Source organism: Thalassophryne amazonica, chromosome 3 (assembly GCF_902500255.1).
Source record: "Thalassophryne amazonica chromosome 3, fThaAma1.1, whole genome shotgun sequence".
Taxonomy (NCBI): Eukaryota; Metazoa; Chordata; class Actinopteri; order Batrachoidiformes; family Batrachoididae; genus Thalassophryne; species Thalassophryne amazonica.
The window spans coordinates 23,468,697-23,494,368 of NC_047105.1; the positions used below are offsets into that span (position 1 = coordinate 23,468,697).

General features: G+C 41.3%; 1 protein-coding gene and 1 long non-coding RNA gene across 2 annotated transcripts in view; both read left to right on the forward strand.

Annotated features, from left to right (window-relative positions):
* Window positions 1-25,672, forward strand: part of LOC117506417 (dedicator of cytokinesis protein 3-like) — a 544,822-nt gene that overhangs the window by 331,960 nt on the left and 187,190 nt on the right. The window contains exons 8-14 of the mRNA XM_034165920.1: window positions 949-1,033; window positions 8,778-8,819; window positions 9,848-10,002; window positions 13,511-13,592; window positions 14,064-14,124; window positions 14,946-15,093; window positions 19,551-19,639. Of these exons, the coding sequence (XP_034021811.1) occupies window positions 949-1,033; window positions 8,778-8,819; window positions 9,848-10,002; window positions 13,511-13,592; window positions 14,064-14,124; window positions 14,946-15,093; window positions 19,551-19,639 (662 nt within the window). The remainder of the gene's footprint in view (window positions 1-948; window positions 1,034-8,777; window positions 8,820-9,847; window positions 10,003-13,510; window positions 13,593-14,063; window positions 14,125-14,945; window positions 15,094-19,550; window positions 19,640-25,672) is intronic.
* On the forward strand, window positions 15,522-18,972 carry LOC117506428. Its single transcript, XR_004559465.1, has 3 exons — window positions 15,522-15,665; window positions 17,975-17,983; window positions 18,961-18,972. It is a non-coding gene; the product is annotated as an uncharacterized LOC117506428 (long non-coding RNA).

A 25,672-nucleotide genomic window follows, 5' to 3' on the forward strand; every position in this document is an offset into this window, starting at 1 on the left:
GCTGGTCTGTAGACGCACAGCGTTGAGATGCTGAAATGAACATGATCACATGAATTTGTGAACAAACTGATACAAAAATTCTTCATGAATCAAATTCCAGTGTGAATGTCAAATCTCTGATGTTGATGTGTTGTTTTCCAAACGCTTCTTTAAGCTTGAGATAAACAGCAGAAAACTCTGAGAAAGGTTTTCACCGTACATGACCGACGTCTGTATCAGACGGGCTGAATGTAACCTGAGGTCATTTCTACAGATTGTTTTACAGAAGGTAAAAAATGATGGAATCTTTACTGATACAGGAGCATGCACTCAGTGAAATTGATTGAAACTGTGTATTCAGACTGGAAAAAACACTGAGAAACTGGTAAGAATTACTGTACCCCACCTTCTCATATAAACCTAATCCCGTATTAAGTAGAGCTGCAGACTCTCATCCACCTCACACCACAGAATCCAGCAATCAACACCGGCACCAACGGGCCCCAGTACTACTTCCATAGTTTCTTTTTCTCTTTGTGTTGTGTAAACGTTTTAGGAACCCCAGAATTTTCATTTGTTATTATATGAAAAGATACATTGAGATTGAAAGTATGAACAGCAGAAAAATGGAGCGCATTTTATCAACAGTCCACAGTTTCTCTTCAACCTGTGGACGCCTGGTTAAACAAAAATTTATCTTCCTTCATCGGCCAAGGGCAATGCAGGAAAGACACTTAGGGCCCCGCTCACAGTTTTAAATGGTTCGGCTGTCAGATGATTTTAAAGTGTCTTTACGATGAAGGTCACCAGGCTGCAGTGGAAGGAAGTGATTGTTGAGATTTAAAGGACGGCCGTCTCTAAGAAGACAACCCCGGGTTCCACATCTTTCATATTAGAATGTGCTGAGAGTCGATGGATAGAGAAGTTTGTGTACAAATACTGATGTCCTTTTCTCTCTTTGTCTTTCAGACATCTGGGTCTGGACTTGGTACCAAGAAAGGAGTTTGAGATGGTGAATGAAGACCAAATAAGTGTCTCAGATCTTTATAAAATGGTAGGTAGCAACTCTTTAATTTGATTCAGGCAAAATCAACTCTTCCCAGTCAGATTACAAACCATAGTTCATACTAAGACGCAGAAACTCTGTGATCATATCCGTCCTCATAGTATGCGAGCACAGAACTGTCACTTGGCTGTTTGTTGCGATGAGGAGGGTCTTTAAAAAGATATTTAGTAGCATTTTAACAGATAAATTGATTCACCAACAGTTCTCATTAATGTGCATACCTCTGCTCTTCGTGCAGTGTTTGTCTGTTATCTGTCTGTATGTTTTCCTCCGTGTATTCACAACAAACCTTATTTTTCAAGGTTTAAAATTGTAACCCTAAAATGCAGTGGATAGTTTTGTGAAATTGGTTGTTGTTGCACAACATAACATAATTCCTGCTGTGACGAGTCACAGTGCACACCAAAAATCAAACCACACGTATTTGTTCTGTGGGTTCTGCAAATATTATGAAAGACAAACGCAATCCTCATGGATAAATCTCTTAGACTGCATACAGTGCAGCCAGAAAGTCTTCACAATGCTTCACTTTTTTCACATTTTATTGTTACAGCCTTATTCCAAAATGGATGAAATTAATTTTTTCCCCCTCAAAATTGTACACACAATACCCCATAATGGCAATATAAAATATATATATATATATATATATATATATATATATATATATATATATATATATATATATATATATATATATATATATATCACATGTACTTAAGTATTCGCAGCCTTTGCTGTTAAAATCAAAACTGAACTCAGGTGCATCCTGTTTCTACTGATCATCATTGAGATGTTTCTACAGCTTAATTGGAGTCCACCTGGGGTAATTTCAGTTGATTGGACATGATTTGGAAAGACACACACCTGTCTACATATAAGGTCCCACAGTTGACAGTGCATGTCAGAGCACAAACCGAGCAGGAAGTCACAGAAATTGTCTGTAGACCTCTGAGACAAGATTGTCTTGAGGCACAAATCTGGGGAAGGGTACAGAAACATTTCTGCTGTTTTGAAGGTCCCAATGAGCACAGCGGCCTCCATCATCTGTAAATGGAAGAAGTTCAGATCCACCAGGACTCTTCCTAGAGCTGTCCGCCCGTCTAAACTCAGCGATCGGGGGAGCAGGGCCTTAGTCAGGGAGGTGACCAAGAACCCGATGGTCACTTTGTCAGAGCTCCAGCATTCCTCTGTAGAGAGAGGAGAACCTTCCAGAAGGACAACCATCTCTGCAGCAATCCATCAATCAGGCCTGTATGGTAGAGTAGCCAGACGGAAGTCACTCCTTAGTAAAAGGTACATGGCAGCTCACCTGGAGTTTGCCAAAAGGCACCTGAAGGACTCTCAGACCTTGAGGAACAAAATTCTCTGGTCTGATGAGACAAAGATTGAACTCTTTGGTGTGAATGCCAGGTGCCATGTTTGTCATGCTTCATTGTAGGCACCATCCCTACAGTAAAGCATGATGGTGGCAGCATCATGCTGTGGGGATGTTTTTCAGCAGCAGGAACTGGGAGACTAGTCAGGATTGAGGGAAAGATAAATGCAGCAATGTACAGAGACATCCTGGATGAAAACCTGCTCCAGAGCGCTCTTGACCTCAGACTGGGGCAACAGTTCATCTTTCAGCAGGACAATGACCCTAAGCACAAGCCAAGCTATCAAAGGAGTGGCTTCATGACAACTCTGTGAATGTCCTTAAGTGGCCCAGCCAGAGCCCAGAAGGACAACCATCTCTGCAGCAATCCACCAATCAGGTCTATATTGTAGAGTGTCCAGACAGAAACCACACCTTAGTAAAACGCACATGAAGCCCACCTGGAGTTTCCTTAAGTGGCCCAGCCAGAGCCCAGACCTGAATCCGATTGAACATCTCTGGAGAGATCTGAAAAGCATTAAGGAGAGCATGTTGAAGTTGTTTTTACATTTACGGTAGGCTATATGTTGCACTAAAGTAGGTTAAGTAATGTTCCAAAAGCGTGACAACCTAAAAAAAAACACACACACATTTAATTATAGTGAATCACTATTATTTGTTGATTTTCAGTTCAACAGATTTATAGACAACAGTACAATTAAAGGTGATTAATGGTGTATGTCAACAGAATCATGTTTTATTTTTGTAAATTGAACAAAACTGGATCTGGTTTGTCAGCTATTTGAAAGTATTACATTAATCTGTGAACTTTTAAATCAGTTTGGGGTTGTAATATACACCATCAAATAATATAAAGAGGTTAGGACCAGTGAACCCTGGGACCAGTGGACCCACTTCGATTAGCTCAGATAGATTACCGTTAGAGAAACCTGATAATCCGACATTGTCTCATACTGACGTGAAATGGGGTATCACAGTTAAGACAGCCGTGTGAAAGGAAAAGTCATTACAGAAGAACATCCTCAAAAAAAGAGAAAAAAATAGTCCAGTAAAATAGGATTTAGAAGCAGGAATAAGGTTTAAGTAGATGACCTGTTCCACTACCTTAGTGACAATTTCACAACTCACCCCCAAAAGAAGAAGAATTAAAAATAAACCTGCTTCCCACTGAGAGAAGGATTTCTACACTGATCTGTGCTTATGTGTGGGTCAGTTTTGGTCAGCAGGGGTCGGTTAATCAGTCCTTAACTGGTTGAGGATTGTCATCTGTACTGTGTGTGCTCGCTTGGTTATGTTTTGTGTTCTGTGTCTTACGTCAGTCCTTCAAATAGCCAAGTTGTGTAAAATGCTGCATTCTTGGTGATTCCCTTTTGTTCTGTTGCCTGGAGACCGATGCTGAGATGGGATTAAAGAATGACCAGAGATGATGAACCCAGAGACAATGAAGTGAAGGTGTCCTTGTGGACCAGATGATGGTCATCATATCTCGTAATTTTTATTGCAAAGTTGTGATGGGGAGGGTCTGAATTTGGGCCACTCGTCCTGTCTGGTGGAAGTGGGTGGTCTGAGTGTTCACATTTCTTGGGCCAGTGGACCGATTAAGGTTGACCCTCTTGAGCTGTTCTACATTTTGATTTGTTTGATATTTGATTTTTTATATATATATAAAATTTGGGGTTTTTAATATTAGTTTCTCAAACGATGTCATTTAAACTCAGTGAAAACAGCTTTATAGAACATAACATAAATTTAATGCATACTGTATCTGCCCCTGTTAGAATAACAACTAAATTATCACTTTGACAGCCACTGTTCTTGAGAGGAATCAGGATGGATACATGAACATTTCTACGTCACTGAGTGCGTCTTGAACTTCAGTTAAATCAATAGAACCAACATGGTCCTGGATGGTAAATCTGTGCAGAAGGGGACGAATGAGGGAAGCCACCAAAACACCCAGACCACACTGAAGGGCTTCTGAGGTTGTGATCGGAGAAACTGAGCAGTGCAGCTTTGTTCTGTTGCATCACCAGTTATTCAGCTTCATGGTGGAGTGGAGTCTCCCATGTGCCTTCTGGCAATCTGTTGTTGAAAATTGACTTTTTTCTCTTTTTTTGCTTCTTGTTCCTCTTCTATTTAGTCATGTTCCTTATGTAATGATTCATAGAGATTTGGAAAACTATATATTTTTAGAAAGCTTGTGAAATGAGGAATCAAAAACGAAAGCAACATTTCCTTATTGTTTCCCAAAGGCTGCCATGGTAGCCATCTTGGATTTCTGAAAATGGAAACTTTCACAAACCACTTCTCACTTTGTGGACTTATAGTTAATTTGCAGTCATGACTGAAGTGACTTTGATCCAGCAGTACTCATTACAAATGACTGAAGCTGATGAATAACGTTTGCTGCCATTTTGGGTTTTTTATTGCGCGGCATTGACATCAGTGACTTAAGGGACATCGGAACCTACTCCATGTGGGTGTCTTTTCCTTACTGATCAGATCCAGATATTTATAACTTTTTATTACTGGATAAACAACATGCATTCAGTTCATCTTGGAATTTGAAATAAAGGTTATGAACCCTTAAACCAATGATGTTATTTACCAGGAACCTCAAAGCTGGCTCACAAATAACCACATTAAGAAAGCTAAAAGTTAAGAAAGTGAAAAGTTTGCTTCTGGAAGTCACCAATATTGGAAATCCAAGATGGTGGCCACAACCTTTGAACAAAATGGAAATATTGTTTATGTTGTCTCCTCTGTTTGTTTGTTTGCGCGTTTGTTTGTGAACAGCCTAGAGTCTGCAATTTTTCATATATCCTTATGAAATTTGTATTGGAGATTCATATCCTGATAGGCAAGAAGTGAGTCAATTCTGAAGGTCAAAGGGCAAAGTCAGGAAAAATCCCTATTTTTAACATTGAACTAGTTTTCAAAAAATCATAACTGTGTCAAAAAAGAAGATTTATTTCATATTTGAGAGTGTTGTGTAGGATGGTATCCTTTATTGACTGACAAAATTGGATCCGGATCTGATCCAACAGATGTTGTGGCCATTTAAATTTAATATTGAAAATCCCATTTAATGCATATTTTACATTATATCTCAATCAAAAGTGGCTCAATCACTCTCATTTATGACACTGATGTGCAAACTGGCACTCTCACTGAATACATGATCTACATCTGATCTGTATTGCGGATTTAGCAGATATTTGATTTTAACCTTAAAAAGCCCTTTTGATCTTTATTTTGTACAACCCGAATTCCAATGAAGTTGGGACATTGTGTAAAATGTAAATACAAACAGAATACAATGATTTACAAATCCTCTTCAACTCATATTCAATTGAATACACCACAAAGACAAGATATTTATTGTTCAAACTGATAAACTTTATTGTTTTTGTGCAAATATTTGCTCATTTTGAAAGGGATGCCTGCAGCACGTTTAAAAAAAGCTGGGACAGTGGTATGTTTACCACTGTGTTACGTCACCTTTCCTTCTAACAACACTCTAAGCATTTGGGAACTGAGTTCACGAATTGTTGAAGCTTTGTAGGTGGAATTCTTTCCCATTCTTGCTTGATGTACAACTTCAGTTGTTCAACAGTCCAGGGTCTCCGTTGTCGTATTTTGCGCTTCATAATGCGCCACATTGTCAATGGACGACAGGTCTGGACTGCAGGCAGGCCAGTCTAGTACCTGCACTCTTTTACTATGAAGACACGCTGTTGTAACACGTGCAGAATGTGTCTTGGTATTGTCTTGCTGAAATAAGCAGGGACGTCCCTGAAAAAGTCGTTGCTTGGATGGCAGCATATGTTGCTCCAAAACCTGGATGTACCTTTCAGCATTGATGGTGCCATCACAGATGTGTAAGTTCCCCATGCCATGGGTACTAACACACTCCCATACCATCACAGATGCTGGCTTTTGAACTTTGCGCTGGTAACAATCTGGATGGTCTTTTTTCTCTTTTGTCCAGAGGACACGACGTCCATGATTTCCAAAAACAATCTGAAATGTGAACTCATCAGACCACAACACACTTTTCCACTTTGTGTCTGTCCATTTCAAATGAGCTCGGGCCCAGAGAAGACGGCGGCGTTTCTGGATGTTGTTGATGTATGGCCTTCGCTTTGCATGGTAGAGTTTTTAACTTGCACTTGTAGATGTAGCAACGAACTGTGTTAACTGACAATGGTTTTCTGAAGTGTTCCTGAGCCCACACAGTAAGATCCTTTACATGATGTTGGTTTTCAATGTAGTACCACCTGAGGAATCGAAGGTCACGAGCAGTTAATGTTGGTTTTCGGCCTTGCCGCTTACGTGTAGAAAGTTCTCCAGATTCTCTGAATCTTCTGATTATATTATGGACTGTAGATGATGGAATCCCTAAATTCCTTGCAATTGAAGGTTGAGAAACATTGTTCTTAAACTGTTGGACTATTTTTTCACGTAGTTGTTCACAAAGAGGTGATCCTCGCCCCATCTTTGCTTGTGAACAGCTGAGCCTTTTGGGGATGCTCCTTTTTTACCCAATCATGAGTGTCCTCTGTTCCCAAACACTTATTGAATGTTGTTAGAAGGAAAGGTGATGTAACACAGTGGTAAACATACCACTGTTGTTGTGTGGGCCGCTGAAGAGGAGGTACTGCTGGCCCACCACCACCAGAGGGCGCCCTGCCTGGAGTGCGGGCTCCAGGCACCAGAGGGCGCTGCCGCCTAATGGGAGTAGCCTGGGTGACAGCTGTCACCCATCACCAGACTCAGCTGTTCCACTCAGCACAGAGGTATATCAGGAGGACGGCGTCTCCACCTCAGTGCCGAGATATCGCCTTACGTTAAAGGTAACGTTCTCTGCATTAATATTCTGATTAACTGGCTAAAAGATTTGTTAAACCTTTGCAGGACAGCTGATTATTGTGAGCTAAATTGCTTGGAGAAGTACTCACCTTTCTGCAGTATTGACGTGAGGTGGAGTCAGCTTCTTCCCTCTCTGTGTACTGGGTGCAGCCGCATCCACACCTGTGTGTTTGTTCTCTTGCCAGCAGTACCGGATCTGACGAGCGGAGGCAGTGGCCACCTGGGAATTCGGGACTTGGCGGTTCCAGTATTTCCAGGGTTCGGTGGCAGGGGAAATCTGGGTGGTTCCGGCTCGACTTGGACGGACGTCTCCTACCTTCGAGCCTGCCCACACGACACCAGTGGAATTCGGTGTAAACCCAAATTGTCAATTGTTGTATTGGTTGTGCATTTTCACAACAGTAAAACTTGTTATTTACTTTCTCCATTGTCCGTTCATTGCGCCCCCTGTTGTGGGTCCGTGTTCCAACACTTTCACAACAACTGTCCCAGCTTTTTTGAAACGTGTTGCAGGCATCCATTTCAAAATGAGCAAATATTTGCACAAAAACAATAAAGTTTATCAGTTTGAACATTAAATATCTTGTCTTTGTGGTGTGTTCAATTGAATATAGGTTGAAGAGGATTTACAAATCGTATTCTGTTTTTATTTACATTTTACACAACACCCCAACTTCATTGGAATTGGGGTTGTATTATATTTTAGCTTGTGAAAAGTCACTTCTAACAGGACTTTCAGCTTGAAAAATTTTTACAAAGTAACAAATTTGTGGAATTGGAAACTAGTGTTGGTGGAGGTTTGTTTGGGCAGCACAGTGGTTTAGTGGTTAGCACTGTTGTATCACAGCAAGAAGGTGATGGGATTGATTTCTACCTGTGGTCTTTCTCTGTGGCGTTTACATGTTCTCCCCGTGTTTGCATGGGTTTCCTCCGGGTGCTCTGGTTTCCACCCACATTTAAAAGACATGCAGGTTAGGTGAATTGGAAACTTTATAATTGTCTGCGTCTCCCTTGTAAAAGAGATCTCTATCAATTAGATTAACCTGGTTAAATAAATAAATATGTTGCACTCTGCTTAGTCTAGTTTATTCCTCATTTTGTAATCTTTGTAAAAATCTAAGTTTACCAACTTTCCCCAAACTTTTAACAACTTACACAAAAAAACCTGACTAAGCCAAAAAGTGGAGGAGGCACCTTCGAGTTCTTAAACACAGTCTGGTGTTTGTTTTCTGCTCAGGTTTGAGTGCTTGCACATTACTTGTTTGAAAGTCATTACATCAGTTCATCAGTCGAGTTTTCACTTCTCACTGTGTCTCATCTGAAACAGACGCTCCAGAGACGAGATTTACAGAGACGAGTCGGAGTAATGAGGCTCGGGGGGTTTTAATCATTTCCCCCACCTGATAAAACAGAGTGAAGCACAAAAGAGGAAACAGACACACGATAAAGACTTAATGCACAGTTCTCTCTGTTTCCTCACAGCATTTGTCCAGCAGACACAGCGTGCAGCAGAGCACTGCTCAGGTAAAGTGCAGCCACGACAAAAGATGACCTGATTAAAGGGGTCATGCTGTGAAACAGAAAACAGAATGTAAAATCTGTGACCACCTGAGTATGTCCAAAAATCATCTTTGTTTTAGGTTTGAAATGAGCCGTTTCTCTGCCTTTTACAGGACACGCCCTCTTTCCCGTTCGACAGTAGGCAGGGTTTCCCATACGCTTAATGGAAACACATGCATTAAAAAAAAAAATGTAATATATTGCAGAAATATTTTGGCTTGCATGAGGTGGTTTTTGTAGATAATTCGAAAAAGCAATATTTTGCAAAAGTGGAACGGAAGCACTTTTTTTACTATTGCATGTCACATGACGTACAGAAAGAGTCACATGACGCAAAAGACAGAGAGCTTTTTTCTAAATGTTATAAGAGATAACGTGATGGCAATATTGGATTTAAAAAAAAAAAAAAAAAAAATACCAATTAGCAAGACTTACTGATCTGTTGCCATGACTACTGCAATTACAGTTTTAGCGAGAGCCTTGCTAGAAGGACAGTTATCGTGAAATGACAAAATCCAGCAGTGTAATTCCATCACTCAGTGGAAATGCTGCCGGTTCGCTTTTTTTTTGTGTGTGTGTCAAAAAAAAAAAGAGCTAAACTTTTGCACTAGTCTGTGATTGAAGCCCAGCCGGTGATGTATTTGTGTCTCTGTCCACAGAATGGGTGTCTCCAAATCTGCTGTGACATATGTTACAGAAGATTAAAATGGCTTATTTCAGGCTGAAATCTTGGGCCTGTACCTGTAAAATGCAGTCAGTAGGTACATAGATCAGTGAGTCCATCCCTCAGATTATTAATCCAATAAATCCAACCCAGTAAATGTTGCTATATAGTTAGTCTGCACATTAAACAGGCATATAATGAGGAACAACTGATTCAGATTTCATTGTACCCCCATCACACTAGAGGCTGAATAACTCTGAATCACGTCTGAATGAAAATTTGACCCACATTCGGGTCTATAAATCATGTGTTCGTTGTGACCTTCCAGCCCGACGGGACTCGACACAGGCACGGGGAGCCGGGGAGAGTTCCAGTAGCACACCACCTACTGGTCAACCTGAAGAGCTTCACCTACAGCAGCATAGGAGAAGACACAGACATTTTCTTCTCTCTGTACGACCTGAGAGAAGGAAAAACTATCAGGTACAAAATCAGTAATGTGGGCAACACACTTGTTCTTCACTCTGTTTCAGGCAGAACACTACAACTCTGAAGACCCTCAAATTTACCAAAATCACTGTTTTCTAACCTGGATTACAGATCCCATGGATTTTAAAAAGTACTTTCTCTGTTTGTATTCATGGCTTCATCCACAAATCCACCGATATCGTTTTCCTCCAAAACTCTCAAGTGTAGAAATCCAAACAAAACCTAATTATTTATTCTTATTTGGATTGAGTCCCTTACTAATACTGTATAGAGTCTAAGTCACACTTTTTCTGAATTAACAGCTCTTTATTTTGGGAATTTTTTACATTGTTATAGCGTACTTTGTATTATTGGCATTTACTCTTTTATTATTAGTTTATGTTTTTGTTTGGTACTTTGATTCTGGAAAAGTCCTAAATAGCAATGGCTATAAACGGTTGAATTATTGGTATAAAAGTCGCACTGGAGTATAAGTTGCAGGACCTCCCAAACATCTGCTTTGTCCTTGTTGCTGTGGAAAACAGAAGAAGTTGAAAGGTTTTAACTTTTGTCATCATGGTGCATATTTGCTGCACTCACAGCAAGCGGTGGTGGAACATTCCATCGCCTCCTCCTGGAAAACATTGGAACAACCAGTTGCATACAACGTGAATGTGACATTACATAAAGTCATTTTTGTTTCTTTTGCATTTAAAGCTTTTGTTTTTTTGGTGTCATTTATGTGCATAAATTTGTATTTTCTAATGATTTTTTTTTTTGTATTCACGGCTTGGCTTCAGTGACTATTTCATTCATTTATAAAATGTTAGGCATTCTCAAAGAGGAAAACTGCAATCAACTAATGGAATTTAAAGATGTTACAGACACAAACACCTTTATTTAGCTTAAAACCATTTATTCCTATCCAGTATTTCTGAACCAAACCTGACAGGTTTGTTTTGTTCAAAAGTAAGAGCAAAAAACAAACAAAACAACTACTTTAGTGCAGATCAATTCAAATTGGCGAAGAAAAAAGGGCAAATTATTCAACAAAAATGCATCAAAATAAAACTAAAAAATAAATTCCAACTAGAGTGTTGACACCTCTGCCCTGTTTGTTACCGAACCCCCTGTTGATTTATTTAGATCCACAGTAAATCCCACATGTTCAAACACATGATCAGAACAAATACGGCAGATTTATTTACTTTATTTATAAATTAATTTATTCTTCAGAAAGATTCATGTGATGTTTCCTGAGAAATTAATGAAACTAAAGAGGGGGAAAGGTGGAATAACCCCCCCCCACACACACACACACAGCTGTTTATATATAATGCATGAGCGATGCTGACGGTTAAGGAACCACTGTGTCAGCTGAAGAGTTCAAATGACACATTAGTGACTGCGTTGTGTGTTTGTGTGTTGTTTTGTGTGTTATTGGTTCCAAACCTGTCACACAGAGTGGGTCACTGTGAGGTCAACAGCAATATTCTGGACAAATGTTCATGTTTAGCAACAAAAAAGAAATAATCCTTTTATTGACTGGAGAGACATTTATTCCCTACAGGAGACAGGGAAACTTAATCTTTCTCTCCTTTTATTTCTCTGACGCTCAGTGCCACCAACGAGCACGAGCTTCTCTGATCTCACACTCACGCACGCACACGCACCATAAATATATTTGACCTTGGAAGTGTGTGTTCAGTGTCTAGTCTGACAGCAGGACTTGCTCCTCTGAGACGCTCCGGTGATGGAGGAGAGGAGGAGCAGTGGAAGATGTGATGAAGAGGAGCGACATGTGTCAGAGAGCTCATAGTTGAGTTTGATAAATGGTTCAGTGCTCAGAGTATCAATAAAAACAAACAGCGGGGTAATATTCCACCTCATCTGTTTGCTCTGTTATCACGATTACTGAATTAGTAAGAAGTAAACTGGGGGGGGCCTCCTGGTACATCACAAGCTTCTTCTTGCTGAACCTCCCTCATGGACGGTTACTTCCTCCCAGCACGGTTCCTCCTGCATACTGCACAAGTTGATTTATGTTTTGGTTGTAATCTTGATCCTCCTGAGTTATTCTTTTAATCTCTTTGGGAGATGGCGCATTTTTCCAACAACCTTCTTCATGATGTCACAAAGGTGTCATGATGATCCACTGCCTGCAAGGATGGGGATGTAATTCAAGGAGTCTGGGAAGTATTGTGCAGATTCCCCACTTCAGAAAAAAAAAGAATCCACGAGTGTGAGCTCATATTCTTTGTATGTTTGTTGTATTGGTTTGTTTGTGTCCTCAGGCCACAAGACTGAATCATTTTAAGAGTGGAGTTCGCTGTGTGTGCTGGTGGGATTTGTCAGTCTTTACTGCTTTTGTTTGCAGGGAGGTTGGCAAACATCAGGACTAACCAGAACCTGTTTTTAATGTTTGGGGGTGTGTGTGGTGACTAATACTGAATATTTAATTTAACCTTTATTTAACCCCGTTAGTTCCATTGAGATCGAAACCTCTTTTACAAGGGAGACCTGGACAATTATAAAATTTTAATTTCTCCCAACCTGTCTTCCACTGACTCCAGCAGGTGATTTCACTGATGAACCCATCTGCTCAAAGTGATGTTCATCAGTGAAATCACCTGCTGGAGTCAGTGGCTGCAAAGAAAACCTGCACCCTCTTGTCCCTTTCTGGAATACTTTGGATTCCTCCGAGGTGTTTTGGACCTTCCAGAGGGGATTAAAGCAGTCATTGTCTAATTTAAAGTGGCCGCTGCCCTCCCAAAGTCCACATCAATTCTGGGTCAGGGTGTTGAGCTGTGACCTCAGTCCAAGTTTTGTTTTGTTTGTTTGTTTGCTTGTTTTGTTAGCAGTATGGTTGAAAAGCAACTCAGTGTTTTCCACATCGGGATTTTTTTTTTTTGAACTGAAGTGACTATAAGTGTGTGACCCTGATGACACAATGGTACGAGTTTACGGATAAGTCAGTGATCCCTGACAAATGCTCTTCCCCCCACCTCGCTCTCTGAAGCAGAAAAAGCTGAGAAGTGGTTCTTTAAAAGAGAAAAAAATAGGACGTGACAGCAGGAAAGTGTTTTAGAAATTCAAAAGGCAATACAAGAGAATTCCAAGTTGTTCGAGATAGTCTTCATCGTTTGTCAGATGCCAGTGTGAAGTCAAGCCCTGAATGCAGGTCAAAGCTCCTTTTTATGGTAATTTCTAAATGACTTGTAGCTCTCATCATGACCATCATGAACATGTGACAACTTGTCAGTTCTCTTGTTGAAGAATGGAGACTTTTGGTGTCTGTAAACAGAACATTCAGCAGACACGCATCAACGCAGTGATCTGAATGTCACAAACTTCCAGTGGGCCTGTTGGCAGACAGGTAACTAAAAGTTAATTTATTTCGTTTATCCCTTCTGCAGGTCAAAGGTCAACTACAAGGCAGTCACCGTAGTGGAGGAAATCGTTCCTCGACATCCACAGCGGTTTGTAATCTAATGGGAAACCTGTTTGTTTTTGTTGTCTTTAGTGAGAAGTTCATGGTGAGACTGAACAAGAACGGAGGACCAAAGAATCCAGAGAAGGTGGACAGACTGTGTGCGCTCTTCACGGTAACTCACATACACAAGATAACACACACAAGCACACACGCACGGTGTGCATGATGTGATGGAGAGAGTTCATTAGGACGACTGAGTGTATAAAAATATGGACGCACTGCCCCCTGTTGGCCTCGAGTGGAATCAGTTCAGCTTACAACACTAATGTGGATGAAACGCTGAGTAAGGCACTAATGTGACCCAGGTTAAAGGTTTGATTCCACTGTGGCCTAGTTATGGTTAAAAAACATAAAAACTATTTTAAATCTGTTATTGTCATTGTACAGCTGTGCCACTTTAGTGTGCAGAGTAACGACTGCACACCTCTGGCATTTAACAAACTGTGAGGTTCATCATATGTTATTTCTGCTTTCTTTTTAACTCAACATCTTTTGCTGAGGTGTTATTATGTTTGTGTAATGTAACAATAAATGAAGGAATTGATCTTATATTTGAAGTGTGTGTTATTGCTGGACTCTGCAGGATCTGAGCAACAAAGACATGAAGCGAGATCTCTACATCATTTCTCAGGTCATCAGAACTGGTAGGTCTGTGGACTGAATATCACCATCACAGATACGGTGTCTTAGAACTCAGTATCTGAACACTGTTGTCTTCGTCGTCCTCTTCATGTGGCTGCTCATCCATTTCCATCTCTACCTGTCTTCTGCATCTTCTTCTATCACATCAACATGGCATGTGGCATGTGCTCCCTTAACACATCCATAAATCTCTCCAACAGTAACCTCATTTCTGCCGGCACCTTGTTGGACAAAAGCACCGGTGAGGGTTGTTGTTAATCCGGGCATCGTCTATATGGAATTTCGATTAGTGATCCACATGATTGGTTTGGCAAAATTTATGTTAGATGCCTTTCCTGATGCAATACTATTGATTTATCCAGGCTTGGGACCAGGTGTCACAGTGAGATGAACTACCAGTCGAGATGAGCTCCACCACGCACTGCGCACACATGCGCATCTCTCTCTACTCCGGACTTGAACGTCTCACCCGTCAAGTTGAGCTACCTTGTTTTACCATGCAACTGTGCATGCAAATCTTTACTTTTTTGTAATTATAAAGAGACTTATTACTATATTTTTATGTAAAGACAAAACTTGCATGAGTCGTCTTCGGTGCAGGAGCTCAACTCAACAGGTTAGGTGCGCATGTGCAGTTGCGTGGTGAAGCTCATCTCAACGGGACACGGTCACCTGTTGACTCACTCAACTAGACAGAACGTCTGCACTCAGAATCCACTGGCTGTACCCCCCCATGAGTTATTTCAGTACCTAAACATTCAGTATACATGTTTTTAAAATAAAACATTGAACATCCTTCATACCCCTTTGCTTTCTGTTGCAGGTCGCATGCTGTTGAACGACAGTAAAAAAGGTCCTCCACATGTTCAGTACCGCCGACCGTACGGCTGTGCAATCCTCGCCATGAGTGATGTGCTGCAAACCATCTCAGAACTCAAAGAGGAAAAAGACTTCGTCCTTAAAGTTTACATGTAAGGACAACACAGTTGTTGTTTTCTGTGCTACTGATATTAAAATCATGACTGCATTGTGATACCTGTAGCCAGAAAAAGGTGTGAATTTAACACCTGGCTCAAACATTAAAAGCTAAAAGTCCTCTTCATCAAATAACTAAAGTAACAAACGCTCCTTCAGCCATACTAACACCAGCCCAGGATCCAGTCTGCCTCTGGTCCTATGAATCCTATTTGTGGTCCTCTGATCCTACTTCTACTACAAATTGTGGCAGACTATAGAATAGAATAGAAAAAAAACTTTATTGTCCCCAAAGGGAAATTTGTCCTGGGCACAGTGCTACATGTTGCTTAAAAACAGTACAGAAAACAATAAAATAGATACAAAAAACACACATTCAGCCACAGAGTTGGTTAAGTGCAGGTTAAGTGCTATGCAGAGAATCTGCTGTATGTGAAGCTCTAGAGTTCAGCAGTTTAATAGAAGACGGGACAAAGGACAACTTGAATCTGTTAGTCCTACACTGTGGCACCCTCAGTCTCCGTTCCGAAGGCAGCAGGACATATTCACTGTGAAGGGGATGCTCTGGGTCCTTTGAAATGATTATTATTCTAGACTAGTTAGGGGTGGTGGCCAAGTGGTTAATGCGCTTGGTTTCAGTTCAGAAGGTTCCGGGTTCAAATCCCACCCCTGCCACATTTCTCCATGTAATGTGGAGTTGCGTCAGGAAGGGCATCCGGCGTAAAACCTGTGCCAATTCAACATGCAGATCCACCTTGGATTTGCTGTGGCGACCCCGAGTGCAAAAACAAGGGAACAGCCGAAGGGACATACTATTATTCTAGACTAGTTATTCGTCCGGTTAGGTTAAACTTATAATAGTTATTTTTAATGCTTTTTTATGTAGCATAGTTGTGCTTAGAAGTGGATAACAGCTGTTTTTATTTAAGGATGCAGAGCTGGAACTCTGCATGACATGTTATGGTTGCTGTGTGTTTACTGCTTGTGAGTTATGTATGTTCATTGTACAGTTATTATTTTATATAATTACTGTATTCTGTACTCTCATACCACATGTGGGGGTCATCAGAGTGATTAATAAACTTCAAGCTTCAATGAAACACCCCCAGCTACCTAACTTTCTCTATTCACTGGATCCACATCATTATCTATATCCTTGAAACCCTCAATGAAGCCTAAACCAAGCTTGGTCTTTACATCAACCTGAAGAAGTCACAGATCCTGTACCAGTCTCAACATGGTCAATCCAAAGCTTCCTGCTGTGAAACTGCACAGACAGGTCCTGGAGAACATGACCCACTTTCCATACCAAGGTAACCATGTGTCATAAAACACCAACACTGATGATGAGATTCAACATTGACTCAAATGTGCAGGAACTTCCTTCGGCTGGCTTCGCACCATGTTTTCAACAAGAGACACGTTTGACACCAGATGAAAATTCTTGTCTACAAAGTTTTTATCCTGCCAACCCTGCTGTATGGATCTCAGACCTGGACCACCTTCCACCACCTGAAGGCTCTTAAACGATTCCACCAACACTGCATGAGGAGTATGCTCTGCATCTGGTGGGAAGACTACCGTACCAATATCAGTGTCTTGGTTGAAGCCAAGCATCAGAGCATAGTGTGTGTCATCATTAAGAACCAACTATGGTGGGTGGGTCACATGGGCTAGCATAGATGACAAGCAGCTTCCCAAGCAGATCCTCTGCTCCCTGCTGAGTGAAGGAAAACGGTCCAGAGGAGAGCAGAAGAAATGCTACAAGGACCTCCTGAAGCACAGCCTTAAGAGCTGCTCCATCAACTGAAAGACCACACCGTGCTTTCTGTGTGAGGGGATCAGAGGAACCACCAACCAGACAAATGAAGCAAGCAACAGCATTATTCCACAGAGAATCTTCGGAAGCATAAATGCAGTTGGTTAATTTCCCTTTTTCTTCCAAAATATGAAACTAAAAGTGAAAGCGTACCAATCCATATTTGTATAAATGTTGCCAAATAGCGACACTGTGCACAGTGATTTAAAATCTATACATAGTGAGGTTTTATAAGATGCCGTCATTTGGGCAAAAATCAGGGAAACTTAATGTTGTGGGGCTGTCTTGGCTGACACGCCTCTGCAGCATCGTGTGGCGATCGGGGACAGTGCCTCTGGATTGGCAGACCGGGGTGGTGGTCCCTCTGTTTAAGAAGGGGGACCGGAGGGTGTGTTCCAACTATAGGGGGATCACACTCCTCAGCCTCCCCGGTAAGGTCTATTCCAGAGTACTGGAGAGGAGAATTCGACCGATGGTCGAACCTCGGATTCAGGAGGAGCAGTGTGGTTTTCGTCCTGGTCGCGGCACACTGGACCAGCTCTACACGCTCCATCGGGTGCTCGAGGGTTCATGGGAGTTTGCCCAACCAGTCCACATGTATTTTGTGGATCTGGAGAAGGCGTTCGACCGTGTCCCTCGGGACACCCTGTGGGGAGTGCTCCGGGAGTACGGGGTCCGGGGTCCTTTGTTAAGGGCTATCCGGTCCCTGTACGACCGCAGCAGGAGCTTGGTTTGCATTGTCAGTAGTAAGTCAAACCTGTTTCCAGTGCACGTTGGCCTCCGCCAGGGCTGCCCTTTGTCACCGGTTCTGTTCATTATTTTTATGGACAGAATTTCTAGACGCAGCCAGGGTGTAGAGGGGGTCTGGTTTGGGAACCACAGAATCTCGTCTCTGCTGTTTGCGGACGATGTTGTTCTGTTGGCTTCGTCAAATCAGGACCTTCAGCATGCACTGGGGTGGTTTGCAGCCGAGTGTTGAAGCGTCCAGGATGAAAATCAGCACCTCCAAATCCGAGGCCATGGTTCTCGACCGGAAAAAGGTGCTTTGCCCTCTTCAGGTCGGTGGAGTGTCCTTGCCTCAAGTGGAGGAGTTTAAGTATCTCGGGGTCTTGTTCACGAGTGAGGGACGGATGGAGCGTGAGATCGATAGACGGATCGGTGCAGCATCTGCAGTGATGCAGTCGCTGTATCGGACCATCGTGGTGAAGAGAGAGCTGAGTAGGGGGGCAAAGCTCTCGATTTACCAATCGATCTACGTTCCGATCCTCACCTATGGTCATGAGATTTGGCTCATGACCGAAAGAACGAGATCGCGAGTACAAGCGGCCGAGATGAGTTTCCTCCGCAGGGTGGCTGGGCGCTCCCTTAGAGATAGTGTGAGGAGCTCGGTCACTCGGGAGGAGCTCGGAGTCAAGCCGCTGCTCCTCCACGTCGAAAGGAGTCAGTTGAGGTGGCTCGGGCATCTTTTCCGGATGCCCCCTGGACGCCTCGCTGGAGAGGTGTTCCGGGCACGTCCCACTAGGAGGAGGCCCTGGGGAAGACCCAGGACACGCTGGAGGGACTACATCTCTTGGCTGGCTTGGGAACGCCTTGGGGTTCCCCCAGAGGAGCTGGGGGAGGTGTGTGTGGATCGGGAGGTCTGGGCGGCTTTGCTTGAGCTGCTGCCCCCGTGACCCAACTCCAGATAAAGCGGAAGAAAATGGATGGATGGATGGATGGATGGATGGATGGATGGATGGATGGATGGATGGATGGATGGATGGATGGATGGATGGATGGCTTCAAAGAGTCATACCACGTTAACAGTAAAGCAATTATTTAGTGACTTTCCTTCAGTAATTTTTCATCTCCCCTCATAACGGAAAAACGATGGAGAATTTCCGAAGAGGTGTGACAGAACGAACAACACCGACAGAATTCCTCTCAAACTTGTGAGGATTTGCCTTCAGGAGCCCTGCAGCTCTTCCCGTCATAATGTGGTGTAACTGTCACAGTCTGTATGCATGTATGAGATGCCGCACAGTAACTCGGCTGACCTCTGGAGGATGTTTTATGCTTGGTTGCTTCCACTTCCTCTCTGGTTGCCGCAGGGTTCCTGTTCCTCGTGATGTTGTAGTTGTGATCTCCAGCAGAGCCACAGCACTGAAGGAAAACTGTGCTTCTTCCAAATTACCAGCAAGGAAAAAGCTGGAATGAGCCACTTCTGAAACTGAGGCATCATCTGTGATGCTTTGAATTTTAGCTTTTGCTGTTTCACGAATCCAGGATGTGATTTTAACTTCAAATGCAATGTTGATCATTTGCTTTTCCATTTGGACACTTAGCCTTTTTATTCTCTCATTATTTTTTTTTTGCTCAAATCATTTGAGAAAATCTGCTCTGAGTTTTTCTTTGTGTGTTATATTAATGGCATGTTGTCCACTCGTCTTTGCGCTCATTATTTGTTAAAAACATTATTTTGTATATCATAATATGCATTGTGGTGCAGTGTCCGAAGAGTTAAAACGATAAAGACAGGGGCTTCATGGTTCATGTTCGACAAAATATTAGTGTGCACTCTAATATGAAGATGTTTTTGATGCCTTTGTATCTTTTTTTCTTTAAGAAGGAACCAGTGTTGGTTTTGTTTGACAGGTGTAACAATGAAAACGAGTGGTTCCAGATCCACGAAAACATCATCCGCAAATCCAGCACCAAGTACACAGCTCCCAGTACCAACTACGGTAAGATCCTCAGAGTGTATGCTATAGTACTTATGGAAAGTATTCACAGCGCTTCACTTGTTCGACATTTTATTTTACAGCTTTATTCCAAAATGCAATAAGTGTATTTTTTCCCTCAAAATTCTACTCACAACACCCCATAATGACATGATTTTTTTTTTTTTTGCAAATTTATTAAAAACAAAAACTAAAAAATCACATACATGTGGCCTAGTTAAAAAATAATGAAACCTAACTGCTGATTTGCATTGCATTTGTCATGAACAAGCCATTATTTTATTTAGCACCAGCCAGATTTATCTGTGAGTTGCCTATAGTCTCTTTGACAGGTACTGAAAATTTCATGGAAAAATTCCAGAGGTATGCATGAAATTTACCCCAAAAATAGCCTTTTTTCATCAATTTTGTGTGACATTGATATTTAGCATGATCATTTAAAGTTGAATGTTAAAGAAATAACCTTGTATTTTGTCAGTTTGTTTGTGCTTCATACTAACACACAGTAATACATTTTTGTAAAGGTAGAAATGTCATTTCCTAGAAAAACATCATGTTTCTAAAGCAAGGTAAAACTGTCGCAAGCGTAACGCTCAGAATAAGTCCTTGATTTATTTGTGTCAAAACCTTAGCTATATCTCCTACTCTGCTTCAATAGAACAATTATATTACTTGTTCAATAATACCAGGAACTAATGGACAGAATTTCTTTGTTTCAGGCTTCTGCAGACTAAAGAAGATACCTCCAACTGTTGTCGCAAGCGTTACGCTCTAGCACATTATAGTATATATGCACTGATAATTTCTAGCAATGAACTGAGACCAATAGAAATATTGAAACTCTGATACATAATCATACCTAAAATGATAACATTTCACAAAAAAGACCACTTTTAAATTTTGATGGTTATGTCACACTTTGGCTTCATTATATTTGAACTAGGCCATAAGTATTCACACCCTTTACTCAATACTTTGTTGATGCACCTTTGGTAGCAGTTACAGCCTCAGGTCTTCTTGAATATGATGCCACAAACTTGGTGCACCTATCTTTGGATAAATTTGCCCATTCCTCTTTGCAGCACCTTTCAAGCTCCATCAGGTTTGATGGGGAGCGTGCAGTGCACAGCCAGAGTTTTTGCAGTAACAAAACAAACAAAACATGTGGGTCACTGTTTACATTTAGTTTACATTTTGTGTGTATTCTAACCATTTTTTCCAGCGTTTTAAAAAGACATGTCCTTTAAGTCTAAGAGAAAAGGTCAGTTTCTCCATAATGTAGATTTCTTCTATAATGTCCAGCCAGTGATTAAGACTTGGAGGGTCGGGTTTAATCCAGTTCCTTGCGATAGCTTTTTTCGATGCAACTGACAAAACTTTAAAAAGGTACATGTCCTCTTCTGTTAGAAGGCCCAGGAGATAGATTTGGGGATCCCTGGGAATTGCATATGAGAAAATACTGTGTATTGTTTCAAATATATTGTCTCAAATAAAGGTTTAATTTCGTACATGTCCAAAAAATGTGAGAGTGATTGGCATTCGAGTGACCACATTGTCTCCAACACGGCTGATCAAACACTTGTACTTTAGCTGTAATTTGAGGAGTAATGAAGAAACGCATGAGGCACTTCCGCCCAAATTCCCTCCACCTTTTGGAGCTCGTTGTGGTTTGTTGTGTATTGCACATCTTGAGCCAATCACCCTCTAACAGGACAATGCTGAGTTCTTCTTCCCATTTAGATTTTATATAAAATGTGTTATTACCTTTTTGTTTTTGCAGCCCTCTATAAAGTTTGGATACTGTTTTACTAGGTAAAAGTTTATAAGCGTCTGTGAATACTTTCCAAAAAACATTATTTGTGCTGGGGTCATCAGATTTAATTTCAACATTATAAAAATGACGAACCTGCAGATATCTGAATAAGTCTGAATTATCCAAATTAAATTCTACTTTCAATTTTCCGAAAGATTTAAAAGTATTTCCCTCAATAAATGTACACAGAGCTGATAAACCTTTTTCTTTCCAAGTTGAGAATGTGTAATCCAACTTGCCTGGTTGAAACCGTGAAAAGGAGGGCCAGACTAAAATGCCAACTGTCTTCAACAAATTATATTTTCTGATTATTCTATGCCATATAAATAAAGTGTTCTTTACAATACAGTTTTTGCTATTTGGCTTGTTCATACTATCTCCCAATAACGCCATTGGTGGTATAGGCTCTAAATCTATCTCAGTTTGTTTCCATCCTGTTTCAAATTCAGGAGAACACCAACATGCTATATTTCTTAATTGGGCTGAAAAATAATATTCTTTCAGATTAGGAACAGCCAAGCCACCAATTTCTTTACATATTTGGAGTGTTTTAAATTTAACCCTTTGTCTGGCACCTACCCATATAAAACGTGAAATTAGTTTGTTCCAAGTATTAAAATGTAAGTCTGGAATTATAATGGGCAGTGCCATAAAAAAAATATAAAAATCTTGGTAAAATATTAAACTTCACTGTCTCTATTCTTGAACCAAAATCCAATGTAAGTGATGACCATCGACTAATGTCCTTCTGTATCGAGTCAGTGATTTTATTAAAATTTAAGGAAAAGAGATTATCAAATTCCTGTGTGATGAACACACCTAAATGTTTTAACTGTTTTGTGTCCCATTTTAGTTTGTATTGTTGTCTTATTAAATTACTTGGTTGATAGTCGATGGTCAAGACTTGGGTCTTAGTAATATTTAAATGATAACCTGACAAACGCCCAAACTCTTTTAGAATTGACATAAGTTTTGGAATTGTTTCATTAGGATTCTTTAGGTAAGTGATAATATCATCGGCAAACCGGGCTATTACATGTTTAGTGTTAGCTATTGTGATACCTTGAATTTCATCATTTTGTCGTATTGCCTGAGCCAGAGGCTCAATAAATAAAGCAAAGAGGGAGGGGCTGAGCCCACAACCCTGACGATTCCCCCTATACAATTGAAAACTAGATGTCAGATGGCCATTAATTTTGATTCTAGCTACTGGATTGTTATAAAGCGTCTGGATACAAGTAATAAATTTACTGTTAAATCCAAGTCGTTCCAGTACTTTGTATAAAAATGGCCAGCTGACCTGATCGAAGGCCTTCTCTGCGTCTAGACTTACTAAGGCCATGTTCAGTTTCTGTTTCTTTGCTTCCTCAATAATATGCAGTGTTCGTCTTATGCTATCATGTGTTTGTCAACCTTTTATGAATCCTGTCTGGTCTTCTTGTATAACCTCCAGTAAATAGTTCGCTAGTCTTTTGGACATAATATGGGTAAACAGTTTGTAGTCTACATTCAAAATTGAGATGGGGCGGTACCTTCTTTGGGTATGACAGATATGATTGCCTCTCTCCAGGATGGGGGTATTTCAGCTCTGTCTAATGTCCAATTAAATGATTTTAGCAATAAAGGTGCAAGATCTTGTTTACATAATTTATACCACTCATTAGGGTACCCATCACTGCCAGGCATTTTAGAGTTTTTAAGATGGCCAATTGCAGTATCTAATTCTTTTCTAGTAATGGGAGCGGTTAGGACTTCATTTTGCGTTATTCCTAGTGAAGGCAAATCTAGTTGGGATAAGTAATGAGTGATATCACTATCCATCACTGGGGAGGGGCTTGAATACAATTTTTCATAATATTTTTCAAAGATAGTATGGATTTGCTTTATGTCATGAGTCAGTTTACCTGAGGAGGGCTCCCTGATTCCGAGGACTGCATGTTTTTGCTAGTGCACAGCCATTTTCAGGTCTCTCCGGAGATGTTCAATCAGATTCAGGTCTGGGCTCTGGCCGGGCCACTCGAGGACATTCACAGAGTTGTCCTGAAGCCATTCCAGGTGGGCTTCATGTGCCTTTTACTAAGGGGTGGTTTCTTTCTGACCACTCTACAATATAGACCTGATTGGTGGATTGCTGCAGAGATGGTTGTCCTTTCGGGCTCTGGCTGGGCCACTCAAGGACATTCACAGAGTTGTCATGAAGCCACTCCTTTGATATCTTGGCTGTGTTTAGGGTTATTGTCCTACTGAAAGATGAACCGTCACCCCAGTCTGAGATCAAGATTGCTCTGGAGCAGATTTTCATTCAGGATGTCTCTGTACATTGCTGCATTCATCTTTCCCTCAATCCTGCATCGTTTCCCAGTTCCTGCTGCTGAAAAACATCCCCACAGCATGATGCTGCCACCACCATGCTTCACTGTAGGGATGGTGCCTAGTTTCCTCCAAACATGACACCTGGCATTCACACCAAAGAGTTCAATCTTTGTCTCATCAGACCAGAGAGTCCTTCAGATTTTTCAGTTTTTTCAATTTATTTTCATTCATACAGCAGGTCGTAGGAACACTTTGAAGTCAAAGTGGGACGTTTCAGCAGGGAGACTGTGACACCCATTTGCTCTGGAATGCAGCATTAACCCACTGCTACTATAATCCAGCCCCTTATTTAAGTAGTGATAAATGGATCAGAATGACATTTTAGGTTTACATTACTGCAGTCGGTCTTTAATGTTGGTGTCAACATCTTTGTGCAGATTCTTATCATATATTATGCGTATCTTGTTGCATAAGGACGTGCTTTGAGCATGTAGGTCTTTGGACTGTGGATCTACACAAAATAAAGGTCTGTTCATATGTCTGTCAGTGTCTTTTAGAGCTTTACACACAAAATTGCTGGCACACTGACTGCACATATGAAGTCAAGAGATTCAATGCAATTTATTTTGGCTATATAGCGCCAAATCATAACAAAGTTGCTTCAAGGTGCTTCACACAAGTAAGGTCTAACCTTACCAACCCCCAGAGCAAGCACACATGTGACAGTGGTAAGGAAAAACTCCCTCTGATGATTTGAGGAAGAAACCTCAAGCAGACCAGACTCAAAGGGGTGACTCTATGCTTGGACCATGCTACCGACACAATCGACAATACAGGAAATTATACAGGAAATTTTGGGAGTCCATGCTGGTGCACAAGATGAGAGGTCTGCAGAAGAAAACACCCACTCCCATAGTTACTCCCTTCAGATGTCTTTTGGCATCTAGGCGGGCTGCCATGTGCCTTTTACTAAGGAGTGGCTTCCGTATGGCCACTCTACCATACAGGCCTGATCGATGGATTACTGCAGAGATGACTGTCCTTCTGGAAGGTTCTCCTCTTTCCACAGAGGAATGCTGGAGCTCTGACAGAGTGACCGTCTGGTTCTTGGTCACCTCTCTAAGGCCTTTCTCCCCCGATCACTCAGTTTAGACAGGTGGCCAGCTCTAGGAAGAGTCCTGGTGGATGTGAACATCTTTCAATTACAGTTGACGGAGGTCACTGTGCACCTTCAACGCAGCAAAAATGTTTCTGTACTCTTCCCCAGATTTGTGCCTCGAGACAATCCTGTCTCAGAGGTTTACAGACAGTTCCTTTGACTTCATGTTTGGTTTATGCTCTGACATGCACTGTCAACTGTGGGACCTTATATGTAGACATATGTGTGTACCTTTCCAAATCATGTCCAATCAACTGAATTGGCCCCAGGTGGACTCCAGTTCAGCTGTAGAAACATCTCAAGGATGATCAGTGGAAACCAGTGCTGGTGTGCAGCTGTCACTGCGCTTTGAGAGACAACTGTTATTTCAACTCACAGCAGATGAAAAGCTTGCAGCATCAAACGCATCAAACAGGGCGAAGTTGGAGGTTCAGCCGAACTCCAATCTCTGCCTACTCACGGGCCAGTTTTAATGCTGTGATCGAGCCACACTAAGTCTGCGATCAACTTATTGGGCACCCCTGATTTATACTGTTTAAAGACACAAAAACAATAGTAACACACAGTGACTTGGAGAAGTAAATTTAATCTGATTATTGATTTGGAAATATTAATTTATTAGATTACTCAGTGAAAAAAAGCCGTCAGATTAGAGTAACGCGTTACTGACATCACTCTTTCTTAGTAATTAAATTTTTAATAAATTTACCAAAATCTCAAATTTTTTTCATATCGCCATTATGGGGTACAT